The sequence below is a fragment of the Hemiscyllium ocellatum genome, chromosome 8 (assembly GCF_020745735.1).
Source record: "Hemiscyllium ocellatum isolate sHemOce1 chromosome 8, sHemOce1.pat.X.cur, whole genome shotgun sequence".
Taxonomy (NCBI): Eukaryota; Metazoa; Chordata; class Chondrichthyes; order Orectolobiformes; family Hemiscylliidae; genus Hemiscyllium; species Hemiscyllium ocellatum.
In genome coordinates this window covers 86,811,002-86,831,678 of record NC_083408.1, presented here as the reverse complement: position 1 = coordinate 86,831,678, position 20,677 = coordinate 86,811,002, and the positions used below count along the sequence as shown (strand labels likewise).

At 36.0% G+C, this 20,677-nt stretch overlaps 1 protein-coding gene across 2 annotated transcripts in view; it reads right to left on the bottom strand.

The window, feature by feature from the left end:
* Positions 1-3,116: 3,116 nt before the first annotated feature.
* The window catches only part of ppm1aa (protein phosphatase, Mg2+/Mn2+ dependent, 1Aa), a 29,431-nt gene continuing 11,870 nt past the window's right edge, over positions 3,117-20,677 (bottom strand). Inside the window, exons 4-6 of one of the 2 annotated variants that reach the window (XM_060829333.1) lie at positions 17,697-17,808; positions 14,453-14,507; positions 3,117-8,645 (exon numbers count right to left, since the gene is read on the bottom strand). In XM_060829333.1, the coding sequence (XP_060685316.1) occupies positions 8,616-8,645; positions 14,453-14,507; positions 17,697-17,808 (197 nt within the window). In that variant the 3' untranslated portion in view covers positions 3,117-8,615. Of the gene's footprint in view, positions 8,722-14,452; positions 14,508-17,696; positions 17,809-20,677 lie in introns of both variants that reach the window. The other variant, XM_060829332.1, reaches the window with a different exon arrangement.

The window sequence follows — 20,677 nt, the reverse complement described above, 5'->3', positions numbered from 1 at the left end:
AGAATTTTGCAGAGATCTTACATGTGAGAGAAGTAATTTTTGATTTCTAGAAATGAGGATTTTCTTTAACTACTGTTGATAGATAATTATGAATAAAAGCAAAACAGATGGAATACTAGAGATCTGAATTAAAGAAAACAAAAGTTGCCAGAGAAACACAAGCCTGACAGCATCAGTGGAAAGACAAACATTGCTAACAGTGAGTCTAATGACATCTTTAGAATTGATGGGGGTTGGAGAGTCATAGTTTTTATGCTGTTGCCAAAACAGGAGGAACAGCGAGACCGTTGATGAGACTGCCCAGAGAAAAGATAATGGGAATGTTAATGGGAGCAGAGATGTGCATGAAAAAATAGATGCTGATCTTACTTGTGAATAGATGGAGAGAGGTTGGCTTGCTCAGAGCAAACTTATGCAAACCACACTGGGGAGAGAGTGTAATCAAAATCAGAGGACGGTGGTCATGCTCTCAAGTTGTTGAATTCAAATGCTGAGTCTTCACGGCCATAAATGGAAAATTAGGTGTTATTCCTCCAGCTTGCATTGGGCTTTGCTGAAACACTACAGCAGGCCAAGAATGTAAATATTAGTCTTAGAGAATGGTGGTGCTTGAAATGACAAACAGCTGGAGGGTCAGGGTCATTCTCATGGAGGGAGGGGAGACATTCTAGAAAGTGGGTACCCTGCCAGTATTTGGTTTTGCCAATGCAGAGAAGATTGCATTGTGAATAGTAAATATAGTAGACAAGACTGAAAGACTTTCAAGTAAATCACTTTCACAGTGAGGAGGGAAGAAGTAAAGAATCTGTGATTCCATGGGAAGATCCATATGGTGAGGACAGATGTAGAACTATTGGGAGTGGATCAGGGAGCAGCAAGTGTGGTCATGCAGAATTCAGACAGCGCAGATGGGAAGTGAAGATATGTTTACCATAAGTGACAAAATAGTGGAGGATGATCCTTTAAATGCAGAAACTGGTGGAGTGGAAAGTGAAAGGGAAAGGGGAGGGCAGAGGTGTGGGAAATAGGCCAGACACTGCTGAGGCTCCTGTCAACTATGGTGGGGGAATTCCTCAACTGAGTAAAAAGAACATATTGGAGGCATTCCTGCGAAGGTGTAATCGAAACAGATGGGATAGAGATGGAGAACTGGAAAAATTGACTGAAGTCCTTACAGGAAGCAACATGTAGGTAATTGTAGTGAAGGTATCTGTGAGAATCAGTAGGTTTGTAATGTTGTACACCCCATCATGGAAGTAGTAGGAGAAATTAAGGTAGCGATAGACCAGTTGAAGGTGAGAGAGAAGGAAATTAAACAAAAAGGATTAATTTTTCCAATTAGGTCACTGATGTACTGAAGAAAAAGTTGTGCAAGGGATCAAAGTAGGACTGAAACAAGGACGGCTCCACATACTTCAAGAAACAACAAAATCAGGATCCACATGTACTGATAGTTGCACTTTTGACTTGGTTAAAAAGTGTTAAAGGTGAAATTGTTCAAAGTAAAAATGAGCTCAGACAGGCAAAGAAAGGTGGTTGCGAATTAGTACTACAAGGCCCCCTTTCAAGGGAGAAAATGGGACCCTTCAGAAGGTCTTGTTGGGAATGGACATGTGGAGCACTTGCACTTCCATGGTGAAGTTGTGGTAGTGGGGACTGGGAAACACGGTAATTGTGGAAATGGCATAAAGGATCGGAAGAACCATGAATCTAATTTGGAAGAGACAACATAAGTGAGATTTTTTAAAAAGTCAAGAGAAATACAGGAACTGGAACTGGCCAAAATGATGGGTTTGCCGATATGTGTATTCTGGGAAGGTAGAAGCACGATATATGGAGTCGGAGGACTTGAAACAACAGCCGTTCAGCATGGAGTCATGGTCCAGGGCAGATAGGAAGAAATTTCTGGGATTTGGTGCCCAGCCTCTGCAAGGAAGACTTCAGTATGCCAACAATATCAGCATCATTCATCTAAACTTTCATAAAGTCAGGTTAGACCTGAGGTGAATGGAGTGCAACAAGTTCAGTGGCAGACAGGTTAGGTTGAAGGATGACAGCAAAGAAATTACAGCTGCCAATACCATGCTCACAATTCTGAATGAAGAAATCAAGTCTAGGCAAGCAGACAGGGGAATGGTCCATGTGAAAGGAGACTATTGGATGTATGAAAGGATCCATGGATTGTGGAGACAACTCCAGTTGCATTGAGACAAACGTGAAGAACACATATTGTTGTGCCCAAAATTCACTGAAGTGTGAACCAAATAATATAAAACTAAGTCCTCTGCTGAGCACAGATTGTTCAGCAGGGACTGGAAGGTTAGAGGGTATAGTGAATAAACAAGAGGTGGGATTGGAAAAACAGATGAAATCAGAGGGAAGGGAAGGGGAGGAAGTGGGGAGCTGGCACTTGCATTGGAACTTGCCTTCTTTAACACTTAAGAAGGAAGGGCAAAAGGTTTCCCATTAAAGGTGCTGAACTCAACAATTATGAAATTTATTCTTCACATAGCAGACTTGGGATAAAAGCACAAAAATATTTTGTAAGCATTGGTATCCAGTAACAACCTTCTACATTTACTGTGCATTTGGTTAAGATGCAAACTTTCACAGCGAAGGTTAAAATTACAATTTTTCTTCACCATTTTCTAATTGACATATCTTTTGGAGTCAGCCTCGGCTTCCTTGTAGCACATTCATCACAGCATTTGAAAGTCACGAGTCTAGCTTCACTTCAAACACTTGAGCACAACTTAGGCTGACATTTGAATGGAGCAGAGTGTGTTGCATTGTCAGAGGTGTTATCTTTCAGGAGACGTTAAATCAACTGGTTCCTTGGGTGAATATAAAAGAACCTACGGTTTGGATTTTGTTCTCCCGGTATCCAGGTCAACATTTTCTTTAGTTTATCTTTTATTTAATTGATTTCAATGCTGTTTATGGAATCTTGACTGTCATTTTCCTACAATTTTGATTATACCTATAATGACTTTTGTTGGCTGTGATGCACTTTAAGATAGTGAGGGCAGGTACTTTCTTCCTTTCTGTCCATTCACTTGTATGTGCTATCTTTTGAATAGTTCATAAAATAGCTTAAGCAAAACATTTTGGTAAAATGTTTTAAATTCAGTACTTTTATTTCAATTGCCATCCACATTTGAAAAAACTACCAACATCGTAGCTTATATAAAATCAAGTAGAAGCAGCTGCTGTAACCATTTATAGAGCAATACAAAGACACACACAAGGACATTCCCTACTCACCGGCTTTCCTTTCACCTGCACAAGTTGTGTTCAGCTCCCTTAATGAACGTGACAATTGCAGCTGCACAATAAGAGCTAGTAATATGCACACTTTTCAATATTACTTTGGAAAAAAGTTGATTTCTTGCTTAATGATGTATTTTAATAGAAAAAGCATTCTTCTGTTCGATCATTAAATCATGTTGATCACTACAAGCAGATCCATGCAATACTGTGTTTCACTACTCGATAAAGCTGAACAGACTTTACCTACCGAAAAATAATCCGAGTGTTATAAACATGTGATACAGCATATCAAAAGTGAAATTGGTTTAAAAGCTGCAGGCTACATTTATCATAGAAGTCAGTCTTAAAAAGAGGAAGTACAACCAATGATTATCATCAATGACAGCAGATAAACCCAAATTTAATTGGCTCATGTGTATTCAAATTATTTGCTCAAAATTATTTGTGGAGCTTCAAAAATTAATTCATTTGATCTATCGAGTAAAGATTGGTCACAAGAATATGCAAAACACTGATTTGGACCCTTGAATTCAAAAATTCTATTTCGAAGCATCTTGTTTCAATAACTTTACAGAAGATAGACAAAATTAAAGCAGATTTTGATGTATCCTGAATGTAAATGCTAAAGGTATATCATGATTTTTTGTTTTATTAACAGACAAACGTCTGTTAACGCATGGCATATCAGTAAAAAGCCAAGTGTTACAGATAGAAACTTGGCATTTGATAGTCACTGGATAAAACAATAGAATGTAAAAATTTGAGAGTGTTATATACATGCCTAGTGATCAACTCAGAAAAGTAAAAATAGTATTAAGAATTCCAAAAAAGTATTTTGCATAATTTAATACATCCCTTTTATAAATGTACATGCTGCTGATTACCCATATTTAATTCCTTCTTTGTATTTAACAATTGGGTATTGGCTACAAGCCAGTTGATTCATAGCTGATCATGCTGCATGAAAAAGGTGAGTTGGGAAAATGAGATTTGAGCAAGTGCAGAAGTGACAACAATTTGCATGCTGATAGCCATTACAAGCAAAATGCCAACAACAGATCTTATGATTTGCATGTTAAAGTTATAATTACTTAAAAGAAATTATGCACCTTTGGGCATAAACCACTACCAATAAAGTACAGCCAGGCCATATACACCAAAATCTATGATTGCTCTTGACTCACTAATTGAGGTGCCTTAGAACACTGCCTATTGTGACTGCAACCTTTCTTCCTTTCAGGTTGGCTTATCCTCCAGTTCCTACACTGAGAATGGAGAGCTCATGAATATACATAACAAAATATTGTTGTTTGCTGTGGTATATTGAAAACCAAAGAACTGGTCTAAACCATACAGTTAATCTTCCCATTCATTATTTTTTCTAAGTACCAAAATGTTTTGCACACTTTGCTTTAAATTCAGATGAAAAATGAGTAGATTTTCTACAGATATAATTTAAAACTTCTGCCTAGTTTAAACAGTCTTTGAAGGTTCCATACCACAAAGAAAAACAATTCATCTGCACATTCATGCAATGTTCATGATTCAATTCTGGTAAAAACACAAAAATATTATGCAATAGCCTGACACTTTAATTAATGGCATCTTCATTCATAAACGTATTTCAAAACCACCACAGTGTGCAAACATAACAATACACAGGCATATGCAATTTGTTCAACTGACTCCAAACGAATAGAACAACCTCACAGTTAGGAACTAAATTCACACTATTTCCTTTGGAGTTGGGATCAATACATAATACAAAATATACAATTAACAAGCTTTCTGTAAACACAATCAATTTCCAATAACAGTTTAATTGCTCTGAACAATAATGTACCAAATTTTATTACATATTCTACACGTCAAACAATACATTCTAGTGTGAGATAAAATGAATATAAAATTTAAATTACTTCTCACTGATAGTGGAATTATTTCTATGCGAAATTAAAATATTTTCCAATGCCATTATTTTTGATCTGTAAAAATATATATCGATTGTAAGTGAAGTCCAGCAGTATGTAGATGCAACCTGATAACAAACATCATAAACAATCAATATTTCTGTAGAGGATGAATATCTATGGTAATTCAAAAGGTTTTCTTCCGAGATAGGCACAACAAATTTTAGACTAAAGCGGCATATAATCCCTTCTTTTGCAATGTGCTGGGACAAATGCTATTCTAGAACAAAGTAAGGCAAACTGGTTTGATTACAGTTACATTTTCTGACACATAGCATAAGCAACAGTGGGTGGGAAAGTTCATTTATCTGACATCATTCCACAATGGTGGGTAAAGTAAATGTGCATTTGACAATTTATACAAAAGACAATAAATGCTTCAGATTAAATTGATGCTTGTTCACAAAACTAACATGAAGGATGAGCTAATTTTAGAACTAAATTGCCCTCCTACATTTCACCCATTTCTCCAACACTTCTGTACTGAACTAATTATGCAATTTGGTCACAACGATAGTCCAATGGAACTTGTATTTCTAAGCAATTATCCCAAATATATTAAAATAAATTTTGTTTAAAATATAACAGACATTCAGTGGAAAACAGGCCAGTAATCATTTGAATATCTACACTTAAAGCTAATCAGAATTTCCTTAACTAGTCATTTGCAAGTTATCTGGTCAGCCTCACTCAAAAATTACCTAAAATATATTCTTCATTTAACGTAAATTTAAATTTGCATAAAATTTGCAGTCAGCTGTCTTGAGCACAAGTATTCCTTTCAAACAATTCAAATTAGAAAATGCACTTGGGAATAATGCTCTTGGTAAAATTAGTCAACATTTTATTTTGCCAGTAATGTAAATTTCATTATGGATTGTAAAAAGCAATCTTTACTTAAAATCATAAGTACTGACTATTAAGGGCACACTTTAAATTTGTAAGTTTATTAATCTTGTACATTAATACATAACAATCATTTTCCACACAAGATCCATTTGATGATATTTCAAAAACCATCTCAATATTCTAGTTTATAACTGCAGATTTTTTTTAAAAATGGAGATGGGCTAGAATTCATAATGCTACCCTGTAAAATGTCACATAATTGTGCCTGGTTCATTTGTTCCTTAAATTATACTGGTTGTTCAAAAGGCATAGCAGTGAATTCCATGTCTCAGCCAGAGAACTGGAATATTGGAGCTCAACTCCCTGTTGAAATTCACCTTGCTCACATGATAAATTTATTAAGTAAGGTGTGCACAACAGAATTATACTAGAGAGCAAATATGGGAGAAAATTTAAGTAATGTTGCTCCTAAAGCAACTTCAGATTTTAAACTACTTGAAAAGTACAGTGAAGCAGCAACAAATAAGCAAACATATGTTGCTTCATTAGCTAGAACATTTTACTTTTTTTTTGCATTTAGGTTGGGAATTAGAGTTAGTGTAATTAAAAAGAACTTGGGCATTTTCGTCAAAATGGAATCTTTTTGTAGCAAGATAGTATTACCCAAAAACTATTAAAATCATCAATTTATTATGACTGGAATTCCATTCTACTGAAGTTCTGTACAATGCAATTTTAAACCATGATGGAGAAAACAAAATTCTTGCTCTGATGAGATTAAAAGAAAATCCAATGTCACAAGCTACTTTTATTATTTCAGAACATGAAACAGCTGGAAGCTCATTCAATAATCTCTTGTATTAAGCTGTCTGGTCACAGTGGTATAAGGAAACCTGATCCAGTGTCACAACCAATTCCTTTTCCATGAATCTAATCCTACTCAACATGTAGATCTAATGCTGTACCATTAATCCACATATTTTGAACATACATTAAATAAAACTTTCCCACCCTGCAATAGACCTCATTTTTTAATGTTTAATTCTCCATTGTTAACTCAAATGAATGAAATATTTAGTCCAATGAGAAAGTAATCTTATTAGCAAATATTCAAAATTCATTTTGAAAAATTTGCAAATTTGAATCACTTGGAATAAAGTGTTAGGCCAATTTAATCCTGAAATGCACTATTTATCCTTGAAGAGTACATTTAGAGGTTATTATATAATGCCAAAGATTGTTGAATATTAAAAAAGAAACAAAAATTGCTAATGAATTACAATAATGCATCCATATCTCTTATTCGTGATTCTAGGAAGGAATTCTACCTATTATATCATTCACACACAACTGAAAAGGAACAAGTAAAAGGTTTGGCTGAATACAGATCATATGCAAAAGTTTCTATATGCTATCAAAGGTGGAAGTATTTTGGTGTTTCAAATCCTGACAATAATGCAACTCACCTCCTATCTGTGATCACAAACTTCCATTCCAATGATGGAAGAAGAATCTAGCATCATTCTTGGTGATTTATTTAAGTGGAATGAGTCAGTGAAAGGTTGCCATCTTCTGGGTGGAAAAAAATCTAACCTAATGGTCTTCACCATGACAGACAACACATCTACTAGATGACACAGCAATACAACTTAAATACATGTGGTCTGCTCACCTGTCTGTCCAGTTGATGACACATAAACAAAGGCATAAACCCAGGAAGATAAATAAGGAACGCTAATTTTTGGAACTGGAAAGGCAGCATTAAAATGTATAATTATAACTAGCTGTTGAGTACAATGGCGAGAAAATCTAGAATCTGGTGGATGTTTTATTTAACAGCAAGAACACAAGGCAATTTAATAGTGTAAATCCTTAGAATGAATTTTTCAAAATGAGAGACAGGGCATTATATAATTCCCAATAAATCACTTGCACCAGCACTGCAAAGTCAGCTTTTAAAATGCCGACAATAATGTGAATGCTATCATTCAAGTTTAATCTGTGACATATTCACATCTTGGCCTGCCAAACCCAAATTAAAATTTTACAGAGCATTCATAATCTCAGTTATTGGGACATAATTAGAAGAATAGTTTACCCAAGGCTCAATTTAAACATAGGAACAAAAATTCCATGAAGAGGATTTTACTTTTGATAAACCACTTCTACTGCAAATTCTTTACCAGGGAATATTGGTCAGTTTTTCTACCCAGTACATTTTGCAAGGAGGTCATATTCCATTAAATAGAAGGTTTTTCTTAAAATAAAACAGAATTGCACTTTTAATCAGTCAATAAAATTAAGTAAACAATGCCCAATTTATAGTGGAAATAATTCGATCTTCGTATTTTCAGCCACCGTAAATAAATCAGATCTTAGGTGAATCATTGCTGGTTACTGAATTCCGGTATTGTATTCACACCCTTGTTGAATTTCCTTCGCAACATCAACAATGTTTTGCAGACTTCTGATTCGCAGATATGCGATGGCCTTGATTGTGGATATATGCAAGCTCCTGGTCAGCTGTTACCACATATCGTCAGGAGATGAAGGTTCCTTGTTAAAAAAAAAGAAGCATAACCCTTTAAAGTCTGGAGTGCCAAAAAGTGCAGAAATATCTAGACAACCCAGACTGTAAAGAGTTAAGAACCAAAATAACTGACTGGATTTATAGTTTTTAATAAAACAACATGCAAAGTTTCTGTGGTGGATTTCTGACATAAATTAGCAGTAGTTGCCAATACTTCTTCCAGTAGCTTTGAATTTTAACAAATCTCAGTCAGTCAAAGTCAACCTCTCCATTCAAAATCAAGTAGCAGCCATTCTAAATTCCAGATTTCACAAGCGTTACTTTCTGGCAAAACAGAATTATGACTCTCGGACAGCAGAGCAGCTCTTATCAAACAGTACTTCTCACTTCTGATGGGGCATCACACATGAGCAAAAAACATCTTTGGAGCGACAGACAAAGGGAATGAAATGGCAAAAGAATTAAAAATATATGGCTAACAAAATTAATATTAAAGTGTTGTAAACAAGTCAATCACACAATGACAGAGCCCATGGTTGAGACAATCCTTCCAGTTAAAGCAGAAGGCATTCACTCAGGACACAGCTATAATCACATATTAATGAAAATCAGCAGTATAATAGTGAAAAAGGACAGCGTAGGGGCTTGAGGGGAAAGTATATAAAACGTCAGACGACCTCATATTGCATCAATTTAATTGGCAGTGAGAACTCACTACTCATAACTATGGCACTATCATCTTCATACAAATGTCTTCTTAACTTAACTTAAAACGTGAAAGAAGATTATAAACAGATAATTAATAAATAACTGTTCTTCCATTTATTTAAGGGTAAACATTCCCAAAATAATCAGATGCACACTCTCTGATCTTCTGAAACCACCTAAAAGCAAGAGCCTGAAGTTTTATACTTCCTTTATACCACATCAACCAGTTAGTTTGGAGGATGTTAAAACTACAATATTTACTCAGATCAATGAGGAAAGACCACCAAAAGAACATACTGGTTTCTAGCCACTACCACCAAGGTAATTTTTGCTGATTGAAAGCACTGTTTAAAAGAAAATTAGTTATTTTAAGTGAAATACACCAACTCTATCCTACAGACTATTTTCCACTATTTTTAAAAATAACAGTGTAAAACGTACAGTATAAAGATAGCACTGTACAGCACATAGATGCCAGGTGAGTCATGAAAATTTTTATTCACAACATCATTTGAGGCAAGTTTCTTTTTGAGAAGCTAACCAACAAGAGTAGTAACATTTATTTTCCCACCTCATTCCTTCTTTACTCCATTCCAAATTGAAAATAACTTATGGAGTGTTTAACTTCATTAACACAGTATGTATGTTGTATGCTAAAGTAAGGAATGATAATGCATGCCAAGGTTTGATGCAAGACCCTGTATTGGACTTATTCTGAGATTGCTAATTGTGTGCAAGAACAACTGGAAAAGGAAAGGAGACTAAAAAATAAGAACAAGGAACTGTAATAATGGTCATGAAAGAAAAAGGCAAACCTTAGGGCCAATACTTCTACTTGATAAATGGTTATTTGAGGAACCTAGGCTTTATTATTTAGAATTGCAAGTTTTGATACTACTTCAAACTTTTCCTAATTTTAGGTGGCTTCATACTCAGTTCAGGATGTAATCTGTACTTTTCCATTCCCTGAAAGAAAAGACAGCCAAACCTTTATACTCCGATCCTAAAATCAACCCTAAATTAAGTTCACTTATCCTTTACTTTCACATTTTCATGGTGAGAACATTAAATTCATGTCATAGCTTTTATATTTTGGTTTCAAAATTAAGTTGCTTCAAACAAGAGTTTCCTCATACTTCTTTACAGTGGCTTCAATTTCTAGTTTTGCTGATTTCAGCAGGATTTCTCTCTTTTAGCCGAGATGGGATATCAAGATCAAACGTGGGTTGAAACCTGCACTGTGGGAAACAATCACATAGCCATGATTTTCTCCAGTTTAGCCAAGTATTGGCTAGAGAGCAAGCCAATTAAGCATGGTGGCCAGGATCTCAATTTAGAAGTTCTCCAGATCAGATTAAGTCTGCAGTTGAGGTGAGAGAATCTCCATTTGAAGCATCTTTTGTTCAACGTTTAGAAACCTGGAATTTTAAAATACATCAGCAGCTGTGTCATTGTTGTGAAAGCCCCTGGCTGCTATTGTGGCTAGGCAAACAGGGGTGGCCAACTCTGTCAACTGGCCTAGTTCCAATGACACAGTGAGGAACTAACGTTTTACTGCTAAGTTTGCAGTAGACACCAAGATAGGTGGAGGAACAAGAAATGTTGAGTGAGCATGGAGACTACAGAAGGACTTGAACTAGAAGGGTGGGCAAAGTAGTGCCAGATGGAGTACAATGTGGGAAACTCAGAGGTTATGCACTTTGGTATGAAGAACAGAGGTGTAGACTATTTCTAAATGGGGACAGGCTTAGGAAATCTGAAACACAAAGGGGCTTAGGAGTCCTCGTTCAGAATTCTCTCAAGGTTAACATGCAGATTCAGTTCACAGTTCGGAAATGCAATGTTAGCATTCATTTCAAGAGGGCTAGAGTATAACAGCAGGAGCTGTTGAAATGCTGTGAGCAGTTTTGGGTGCTGTATCTAAGGACGGTGTCCAGAGATGGTTTACTAGAATGATCTCAGGGATAAACGGCTTGCTGTATGAGGAGCAGGTCTATACTCGATGAGAGCCTAATAGGATTGGTTGCAGAGAGGATCTCATTGAAACTTGTAGTGTACCGAGAGGCCTGGACAGACTGGAGAAAATGTTTCCACTAACAGGAGAAACTAGAATCTCAGACTGAAGAACTGAGATCAGGAAGAATTTCTTCAGCAGAAACGTGGTTAATCTGTGAAACTTACTGTCACAAAAGGCCAAATCACTGAGTGTATTTTAATCAGAGATCGATAGGGGCTTGGTTATTAAAGGAATCAAGGGTTACAGGGAGAAGGAAGAAGGATGGGGTTAAGAAACATTGCAGCCATGATCAAATGACAGAGACAACCTGATGGACCAAGTGGCCTAATCCCATTCCCATATCGTACAATTAAGAAATCCCTACAGCGCAAATAGAGGCCATTCGACCCATCGAGTCAGCATTGACCCCCTGAGAAGAATCTGACCTAGGCTCACCCCATCCCTGTAACCCCGCAATTACCATGGTTAATCCACCTAACATACACCTCCTTGCAGGGCAATTTAGCAAAGCCAAATCGATCTAAACTGCATACCTTTGGACTGTGGGAGGAAACCTACGCAGACACAGGGAGAACATGCAAATTCTGCACAATCACCCAAGGCTGAAACAAAACCAGGGCCCTTGTGTTGTAAGGCAGCAATGCTAACCACTGTGCCATCCCATTTGCCCTACAAGTTTTATGGGTCTGAGAAAACCAATTGGAAAATTCTTGTCAATGGGTTTTAACAGGCTACTCGCCTGGCTGATGTTCACGCAGATGTGGTGATTCTTGTCATCCTTGGGAAGATGAACCAAGTTTGAGATGGAGCTGGTAGACTGGACTTTTCATCCATCCTGGCTCCTGCTGCCTCCATATGAGGCAGTATTAATCAACATTATACTCCCTATAGTGGCAGAGTAGATTAAAAACATGAACAGCATAACCAATTAACATATTTTGTGTCAATTGGAGAAATAAAGCAAAACTTTGCAGTGATCAGATTGTTAGGCAGAATTCAAGTCACAATATGTCAAATTGGTCTTTTACTTGGAGGTGATAAAATGAAGTTAAACAAGTGTTAACAAACAAATGAGGCAATTGTTCAGGGATTGAAGAATATCATTTGACAGTTACCATTATGACATTTGGTTTAGATACACTGGTGTTTCAAAAAATAAATTGGCCACAATTATCACAATTGTTACTGGTTTCTGAAAATAACAAATTAACATTACAATCTGAGTGAAATAACAGGGTAATTTCAATAGCTATATTCTTTTAGAAGAATTCTTAGCATCCTGTAATTTAGCAGTTGTTCTAAATCAGTCAAGCTCAGACATCAGAATAATATTTTAAGTACAATATTGCACCTAATAGAGGAGTTTATGTGGACAAATGCATTTAAGTATTTAATAGAATCATAGAATAGCCAAGATAAAACAGAGTTCTCTAGTGTGCCTTTTTTTTCATAGAAGCATGGGAGACAGGAGGAGTAGGCGATTCGACCCTGGAGTCTGTTCCACCATTCAATATGATCATGGCTGATCATCAAGCTGAATAGCCCATAGACGTGGTCCTAAATAAGTAAGATACTAAGCCACGTAAGGCAGTAAAAGGCAGATGTCTTTTCTACCCACCTCCAAATCCCATGGTCTCTTTAGGGTTAACAGCTATAACTACCTTCTTCTTTAAAACAATGTTTTTGCCTCAACCATTTTCTGTGGTAGTGAAATTCCATGGGCTTAGCACATTTGGTGAAGAAATTTCTCATCTTGGACCAATCATTTTTCCAAAAGAATGCTTGAATGATTGAGAACAACCATGTTTCAGGAATTATTACACGAAGGGATTGTGCAGGAGAAGTGGTTTTGCTTTGATATTTCTAAGATGTTGGTCCTTTCAGTAAACTAGATTCCATCTTTAACCATCTCCACACACTGGTGACTAATGAGACCAAAGACATTGTTAAAAAATCACACAACTTCAGGTAATAGTCCAACAGATTTAATTAGATGCACGAGCTTTCAGAGCACCGCGCCTTCATCAGGTGGTTGTGGAGTATAAGATTGCAAGACACAGAAGAGTTTACAGTGTGATGCAACTGAAATTATATATTGGAAAAGACTTGGAAACCAACATGGCCGTTCTAACAGATGAGAGACTTTATTGAAAAAGACCTGGATTGTTTGTTAAGTCTCTCATCTGTTAGAACGACCATGTTGGTTTCCAAGTCTTCTCCAGTATATAATTTCAGTTACATCACACTGTAAACTCTTGCTATAAATTCTGTGTCTTACTATCTTATACTCCACAACCACCTGATAAAGGAGCAGTGCTCAGAAAGCTAGTGCTTCTAATTAAACCTGTTGGACTATAACCTGGTGTTGTGAGATTTTTAACTTTGTGTGGAGCCTCAGTTTCAAAGAAGAATCACTCAACTCATACCATTAACTATGTTTCACTCTGCACAGATGCTGAGGTCCTGTTGGGTCATTTCAACAATTTATTTTGGGAAATCTGGGATTCTTTATGTCACGGTAGAAAAAGGAGACTAAATACAGGTATTCAAAGTAATGAAAGGTTTTGCTCGCTCTTTCTTTCTTTAGCAAATATGTCTGTCGCTGGATATCACAGATTGGGAAAGGATTCAGAAGGGAAATGAGAATTTTGTTTTGCACAGAAGGTTTTAAAGATCTGGAACACTACCTGAAAAGTTAAACAAGTCATATTGTATCATAAGTTTCAAAAGGCAAGTACTTGAAGAATAATTTGCAAGGCTTGGGAAAAATTGCTGGGATGGGGAACTAAACTGAATTATTACTTCAAAGAGCAGGAACACAAAATGGCCTCCTTCTGTACTGCAATATTGTATCATTTAACAGTTTCTTTTTATCGAGACAATTGGTAATGTGAAAAGGATGTATTGTAATACAAGTGTCATTGCTAATAACAGCAAGCTCTCAGCTTGAAAATAACTTTGCCTGAAGGAAAAAACATTTCTCTCATAATGACATTGATTGGTTCTAATCATAGATGAAGAGGTTCACTAATACAATTACCCTATACAATCTTCTGGGATAGAAATGATGAGTATTAAGGCGTTTGAATTAAATGTGTGATTACTCACTGCGTCAGCCTGGTAGGGACTCAGTCTATTGTAAACTGCTTCAACAACACTCTGCCTAAAAATGAAAACAGAAGTTAAAACGGAACATTAATTTCTCATTGCACATTCAAGTTGACATTGACATAAAATAAATACTCAAATGCTTCTGAAGTTGTAACATGTGTCGGTCACCTTTTTTAAAATAATTCACACACGGTTGTGAGCATCACTAGCATTTATTTGCCCAGCTCTAAATGCCCTAACAGCAGTTAAGAGTCAGCCAAACTATTGTAAATTTGGAGTTACAAGGCAGCCAGACCAGATAAGAACGGCAGATATCCTTCCCTAAAAGATATCGGTGAACCAGATGGGTTTTTATGACAATCAAATAGTTACCAGGTTACTATTAGGGCAACTTTTCTTAACATTAAAGCTTCAACAGATCATCCAAATCTCCATTTGATTCACACATACTAATATTATTAAAGTAAACTGTAAGTATGCAACATTTAAGTAGTTTTAGATGGCTCTTTACTAGTAAGAGCAGTTTTTGAAAATTCACATTGCAAAGTCATTCACTAATTACAATACAATGCCAGGTGACTGAATTATCAAATGTTTGTGAAAAAACATTACGACAGCAAATGAAAATGCCACTTACTTTTGTTTGGCCATGGGAGAACTGATGTGCATGGCTTCATTTTTGTTGCCTTTGTGTGGCAAACAATATCTACTTCAGAATTTTATTGCTTTTTTAAAAAACAAACCATAATAAATTGCAACAGTAAGGTGGTTGTCAATGGGTTATGGCTTATGTTTAAGTGCTCTGCAAAACTGACAGACAAAGGAAAACTGGTTTTCAGCATAGTTCGTTCAAACAAGCATCATTTGGATTTATAGCACAAGCTGTTTTACTGAAGTCATTTTTACTTTATAACACTATTTTTCAATTTAAAAATACATCTGAATTTAAACTGAAGTATTGTTTTATTGAATATTTGCCAAATCTACATTTGTTCAACTAAGTGAGCCTACGCTTGCCTGAATCCCTATATAGCCATAGAATCATCTGCAATGGCTTCACTTCCAACTTCTTTAACTCTGGGGTGCTTCAAAAATCTATTTCTAGCCCTGCCCATTTCTCAATTATTTGCTGCTGATCAGAGACATCATCTGAAGTGCAAAACCACAGAAAAAAAATCTCTACCTCATGTTCACTTAACTTGGCTCTTCCACTGTCTCTAAATTGTAAAACTGCTTGCTCAACATAGAATACTGGATGAGCAGAAATGTCAAATATTTGGAGTCCAAAGTCATTGTCTTCAGTTCCCATCCTAAGCTTGATTCTCTCTCAACTGACTCGACCCCTCGCCCTGGCAAACATAAGGCCGAAGCAGACCACTTGCAACCTTGCTGTTAAATCGACAAGGGTTTAAATTTCTCATGACACAGCCACTTCATCACTAAGATCACCTACTTTGACTCCATGATACTGCCAATTCCAGCTGAGCTGTGGCTCAGCTTCACCTACAGCTCACTCACGTGCTGCCAAAACTCTGATTCATGATTTTGCTCAACTATAATCTTAATTATTTAATTCTCTTTCAGCCTGGTTTCCACCTTCTACAAATCATGACCTATACCCTAGCTGATGTTACATAACAGTGCACAGAGCTGGGAGGAAGGGACAGAATCCACGTGTGTGTGTGTGTGAGAGTGTGCATGTGCGTGCATGTGCGCGTGGTGGTGGGGGAGAAGGGGGGGGGGGGGGGGGGAAGAAGAAGGGGTGTGGAGTATGCATGCGACAATGTGTGTATGTGAACCTACAGAATAACAGAGAGGCAAATACACACCCAACCTTGCCTCTTCCTTTTCCAAAAATGCTAATGGAGGAGGAAATTTCAGGTTGAAACGTCCAGCCTTCCTATGAATTCTGTGAAGGCCAATTTGAAGTGTGTACCACAAGAGACGAACCAATTTCAGCGTTAGTTAAATCTAACTCCTTAGCTCCCCCACCAACTCCCCACCCCGCCCCCCCGGACCAATCTCCAACCAATTCTTGATATCCAGGAGTTGGAGCCTAGTCTTTTTCTCTCTCTAGCTCTGCTTCCTAACCAAAAATGCAAAAACAATGATTAGTTAACTCTGGTGTTTAGCAAGTTTTAATGGTCATGTTTTAAAATCAGTCACTTAATTATTGACGGATTGCTTTGAAACTTTCTTTCCTAAATTCAAGTTTAGTGTTGTGCTACATCTTACTTCTCTGAAATTTTTTCACTGAGTGAGCGAAAAATTGAAAAGTGATAACCTTTCACTCTAGGCCATTTCATCGTCCAGCGTGGCAATGTCAGGAATTTCCTGACTGCATTAGAAATATAATTACACAATTTTGAAAAACTTGTACAAAAAAATGTACTGCTTTAGTTACGTTAAAGTATATTTATACTTTACTATTAATCAAGGGTGACAAATACATTTTTCAAACAGAAACAAGACTAGCAACCAACCATAACCAGGCAAAAATCTCATTTAAATACCCGCAGTATCTTTTTCATACCTTCGATTGAATTTTATGCCATTTGAATATGAATTGTGTGGTCTTGTGAACAAAATTGCACATGGAACTTAAATGCCAAAAAAACATATTTATGAAGACAAACAATAGGTTTAATTTAACAGCATTCAATACAATTCAAGAAGCAAAAAACAAAAAAAAGGACACTGCAGTTTTAAAATCATAATTCCCAATTTTAAGGGTACATCGGATCAAAATCACCCAACAGTCAAAATTTACGCGTTCTGCCTGGCATATTTGCGTATACTAGTCTGTTTTATTTTCACATTTTAAGTACCAATTGTTTATTTTCTAGCATCTACAAATTTCAGCATCAACAAAAATAAAAAACAATTTCATTTTGCACTGCAAAGGGTTAAAATGGGACTGTTAATCACTATGTATGAAACATAACTACTTAGATCATCCAATCAACATAAATTGTCTAATGTTTTCATACCACCTACAATTTATTCATCACCACTTTTCAACAAAGATGTTGTACTGAAATGCTGAGTCAAAGTTTATTCTCTTGGCTCTAGGAATAATGTCCATTCTTACTGTTAAACAAAAGTCATTTAAAGAGCCAAGTGTTGTGCTGGGGGAAAAATAAGACATAATTGCAGGTGATTAGCAGCCCCCTTTAAAGATCCTTTCAACAGTGCAATTAGATTTTTAGTTAAAGATTATTTCCACACATTATACACTCACTTGCTGGCTAGTTCACCTCCTGGTGGGAGGTTTGGGATGCTCTCCGACGACAAAGCACGCATCACCTGGACTAGACCCGGTACCCCCTCAGCACCCTGCTTCTCAAAGATTTCTGGGGAATCAGAAGGACTTCCAGGTCAGTGGGACATGCATATCAAAGTTGTATGCATATAACAGAACTTCAGAAATGTATATACTAAAACATAAACAGCAACTATGAAATGTGAACCCATCATGCCAAAATGGAATTTAATGTAGTTTTGCATGAGCTAACTATAATAGCAATACTCTTGTTTAACAAGCATCATCTGGATAAGTGTAACAGTGGAACATTCTGTCAGTCAGAAAAATATTTTACTTCTGTTCATATCTGTGCATAGAGAACAAATGGTTAATTAACATTTTAAATACTGTATTGCAATGTTTTAGATTGAAAAGTATCATTAGTCCATACTTAACATGAAGAACAACATAAATAAAAAGAAAAAATATATTTGTAATTTGGGAACAATCTGAAGACTTGAACTCTAATTGAAACTAACTGACAGCAGAACAAATTTAGTGAAATTGTCCATAAATACTTCTTAAGATTTAGCCAAATGAAAAAATCAAAGATGTCAGAATTGATTCAGTAAATGATTTTATTAGAAGCGTTCAACATATCTTCATAAATATGGCTAACATATTATCTACATCAGTATGTTGAATTTTAATCATCCTATATATAATTTACTATACAAAAATAAAAGATTTACAGCCACTTGCTACCCATATATTATAAACCATAACTAAACTACTCAATATTATGCATATCAGATAATTGTGACACTAAAGTTTGTGTGCAAACATTAAGCAATGACTGCATTACATTAATACCTTTTGTCACAAAATATTTCCTTAAACACCCTTCTTACAGTTCTAATTTGACTAAAATGCAGAGATAAAAATGCCAACAAGTTGATAAACTTAGAACGTCATCCTTTCTTCTGCAATCAAGTCAAAATAAACGGCCTTTACCAGTCACAGGCAAGAGCAATCAAAAGGTACTTTCACAGAACGAAGCTCAGTAATAACAGGCATGAATTTTAGTAATTAATCATCATTTAGTTTATTCCTATATGTATGTCCATTGTACCAATCTATCTGTAGGGAGCTAACCAATTGTTTGTTACAATGTTATCTGAAGGACCACTACTATGGTAAAAAAATGCTTTTAAAATCACCTACTGCAAAGCTTACATAATGCCTTTCACTGTCTTAAAATCCTAATAGTTTACTGAATACAAATCATTCCCACTATTCTCACCCTGGGGAGCGGGATGGAGGTGAAGGCAGGGTGAAAGTAATTAACACAAAGAAAATTTCTTATTTAAAAAAAAGTAGACAACTAGGAAGCACAGGAATGTTGGCATCAATTTTCCATTTATAAACCTTCTCTAAAATGAAGGCAAAACTAAAATGGTGTACTGTTTACATTAAACTCATACAAAATGAAAAGGGTTTGAATTCTGTTCCTCCACACAGATTTTCAAATACTGAATTTTTGAAGCAGGAGAAGGTATAGTCAAGATAATGTGAAAACATTAAATTGCCAAATCAGGTTACAGAGGGTTATGGGGAAATGGCAGGAACATGGAGTTGAGTATTAGCAGATCAGCCATGATCTAAGTAAATTGCAGAGCAGATTTCATGGGGTGAATAGATTGCTCTTACACCTTGTGGTCTTACAGTTTCTGGGGACCAGATTACTGTATAACTGTAGCATGAAACATTTAAAAACATTTTCCAGAATATAAGAGAGACGGATTCATCATGAAATTAAGCAAAGTTAGTATTTCAAGATAAAAGTCAGTCATAATGTAATAGCATTAAATCAATTAAAATGTGTTATTGCTGGTGTGCAATAGTTTATCAGAAGGTAATCCAGCTATTAGCAAACATTTGATATTACTTCAAATAATACATTATTTGTTGTGCATCATTTTTCAATATACACCTTTGTTCATTATTGCTTCACTTAAGGCCTTCACCAGGTATATTAAAAATGACAGATCCCAGCGACTCCAAATACACCAGCCTCCCATAATTCAAATAGGCTTATTTTCTATTCAATAAATAAAATAGCATTCTTCATTGTATTAAGAAGGAAAATAATAGTCACTTGGAATGTAACGTATAAAATTTAGTAACAGGGATTGCAACGTAGAGATAACACTGCCAACACACTTCAAGATGAAAATAACATCTCCAAAAAATTGATGCATACATTGTAAAAACTGAATACTTACAAAAATTGAATATGGCTTGCGCATACATATATGTTAATTGTATTTTCACTAAACTAGACCAACAACACAAATATTAACCATTCTCAAATGTTCAGATAGTTTTATTCACTGAATGACATCTAACAACCCTGAGGCAAGTTTCAGAAATCAGATTTGGGCCTCAAACTGTGGGAAATTTGACCTTTGATGTACTCCCTTATTAGGCTGATATGTACAACCTGAATTGATGTCAACATAATCCTAACTATAGACTTATACAGGCATCAACTGAGGGACAAATTCAGACCTGAAGCTCCATTTTTGCTACAGCACATCAGATTGTAGTGTGCTGTAGAATTGGTACACTACTGTCACGTATTGTCATAGCTCCTATTTCATTTATAATCTCAAGGCAGCTATGTACTAAGTAGGATAACCTCACAGACTCATGGTTGCAGATTTCATATTTAACATATTTCATATTAACCTTTATAAAAAGCTTTTAAGGGCACAATGTCTCATTATTTTTAAAAATTATTTTAAGTTTCATTAGATATGAACATTAGTGGCAGGGCTGGAATTTAATGTCCATCCCAAGATGCCTTTGAGAAGACTGAGATAACCTACATATCACAACCATAGCAATCTAAGTTGTGCAGGTACCTCCACACCTGCTTTGTCTTCCCTTCAATTGTGCATGTTATGCACAACCTA